The 1,614-nt window shown below is 36.9% G+C and overlaps 1 protein-coding gene across 1 annotated transcript in view; it reads right to left on the reverse strand.

The window, feature by feature from the left end:
- Positions 1–553: 553 nt before the first annotated feature.
- The window catches only part of SPIC (Spi-C transcription factor), a 15,004-nt gene continuing 13,943 nt past the window's right edge, over positions 554–1,614 (reverse strand). The window contains exon 7 of the mRNA XM_019651854.1: positions 554–1,614. Coding sequence (XP_019507399.1) covers positions 1,311–1,614 — 304 coding nt within the window. The 3' untranslated portion in view covers positions 554–1,310.

Consider the following 1,614-nt stretch of genomic DNA (forward strand, 5'->3'; position numbering starts at 1 on the left):
GGAAGCTAAGCTCTCTCCTGCTTCATGGTAATACAGATGGCACATGCATGAACCTGCCAAGCAGGAAAAAACAATTTCTTCCCAGAGCTCCTTATGGACCATGGAGAATAAACCATAGCTTTCAAGCCAGACTGCCTAAATCCTAGTTTCTCTCTGGATTTATTATTTGCTTGTTTATCATTTATCAAAGTCTCTTTTTTTTAAATTAAAGTTTATTGAGGTGACAATTTTTAGCAAAGTTACATAGATTTAAGGTGTACAATTCTATAATACATCATCTATATATCACATTGTGTTCACCACCCAGTCAGTTCTCCTTCCATCACCATATATTTGACCCCCTTTACCCTCGTCTACCACCCCTTTCCCCCCTACCCTCTGGTAACCACTAAACTATTGTCTGTGTCTATGAGTTCTGTTTCTTCATTTGTTTTTCTGTTTCTTTTGTTTTCAGTTTTACATACCACAATATGGTTCCTTACTTTTTCTGCCTGACTTATTTCGCTTAGCACTATAATCTCAAGATCCACCTATGTTGTCGCAAATGGCATTACTTTTTTTTTTTCTTTCTTCAACTATTCCAGTTTGGTCTCAGCTGGGGCTAGTTCAAGGGCAGATCGTGTTCCAATGTTGGGCTAGAAAGATAACAGGCCAAGAGCACCTCCCTGTGGCTGAGTGGCAGGAAAGCAAGAAAGGTTAGCTTCTGGAACAACTCTAGGGAAGAGAGAAATGCAAGGAAATAATTGGTGGGCGGTATAAGCTTTGGAGTTTTATCATTAAAAAATAGGTGGCATTTCCCTAAGACCATTGTTTCTTTAGCACCACAGGGTTACAGACCATGAGGTCTGAAGTGCAGAGAAAATGTTGGTTCTGGATAGCCACTAAAGTTTTTAAAGGCATTAAATGTATTTTAGCATGAAATGAACACTATCATATGCAATCAGTTTCTGTTTGCATAACCATCAGATACATGTTAGTGATTTTTTTTGGTCTAATATGACAAGAAAATAATGTTTAAATGAATATATAAATTAAATCATCTCTACTGACATTGTTAATCTAGAAGAAAGTATTGCATAGACAATAGTAGGAGCAAGGACATTTAGTATCTATTTTCGAATGAGACTTGATCATTTTAACATTGTTCACTGGCAGAATTTCTCACCAAGTTAGTATAGATTATATGCTATTTAATAAAAGGGCGCAACAATGAAGTTAATTGTTTTTTTGGTTCAACATTTACTTTAAGAGAAAAATCCTGAAATATGTAGATTTCTGATGCCAGGAAACCATGAAATGTAAGGGCATATTTAGCCATCAGGGTGGCTTAGCTCATGGTAATTGGCATACGTATAATTGCAATTTGCATTCCAGTTACTTAAACTTAGATATCCTTGATCAGGCTGAACATACTGTGTATAGAAGATCTCTTTTTCCAAGAAATAAGATGGAGAGAGTCTTTGGAGAAGGGCCTCACTGAACTGGTAAGTTAGTTTTCTCCGGATTTTGGTGATTTCCCCAGTTCTTCCATAATTCCTCAGTGCTCTGGCCATTTTCTGGTAAGTCATAGTCTTCCGGTTGCCTTTTCTTTTTCCCCAAAGTTGAGCAAGTTTT

This window comes from Hipposideros armiger, unplaced genomic scaffold (genome assembly GCF_001890085.2).
Source record: "Hipposideros armiger isolate ML-2016 unplaced genomic scaffold, ASM189008v1 scaffold_168, whole genome shotgun sequence".
In the NCBI taxonomy this organism is placed as follows: Eukaryota; Metazoa; Chordata; class Mammalia; order Chiroptera; family Hipposideridae; genus Hipposideros; species Hipposideros armiger.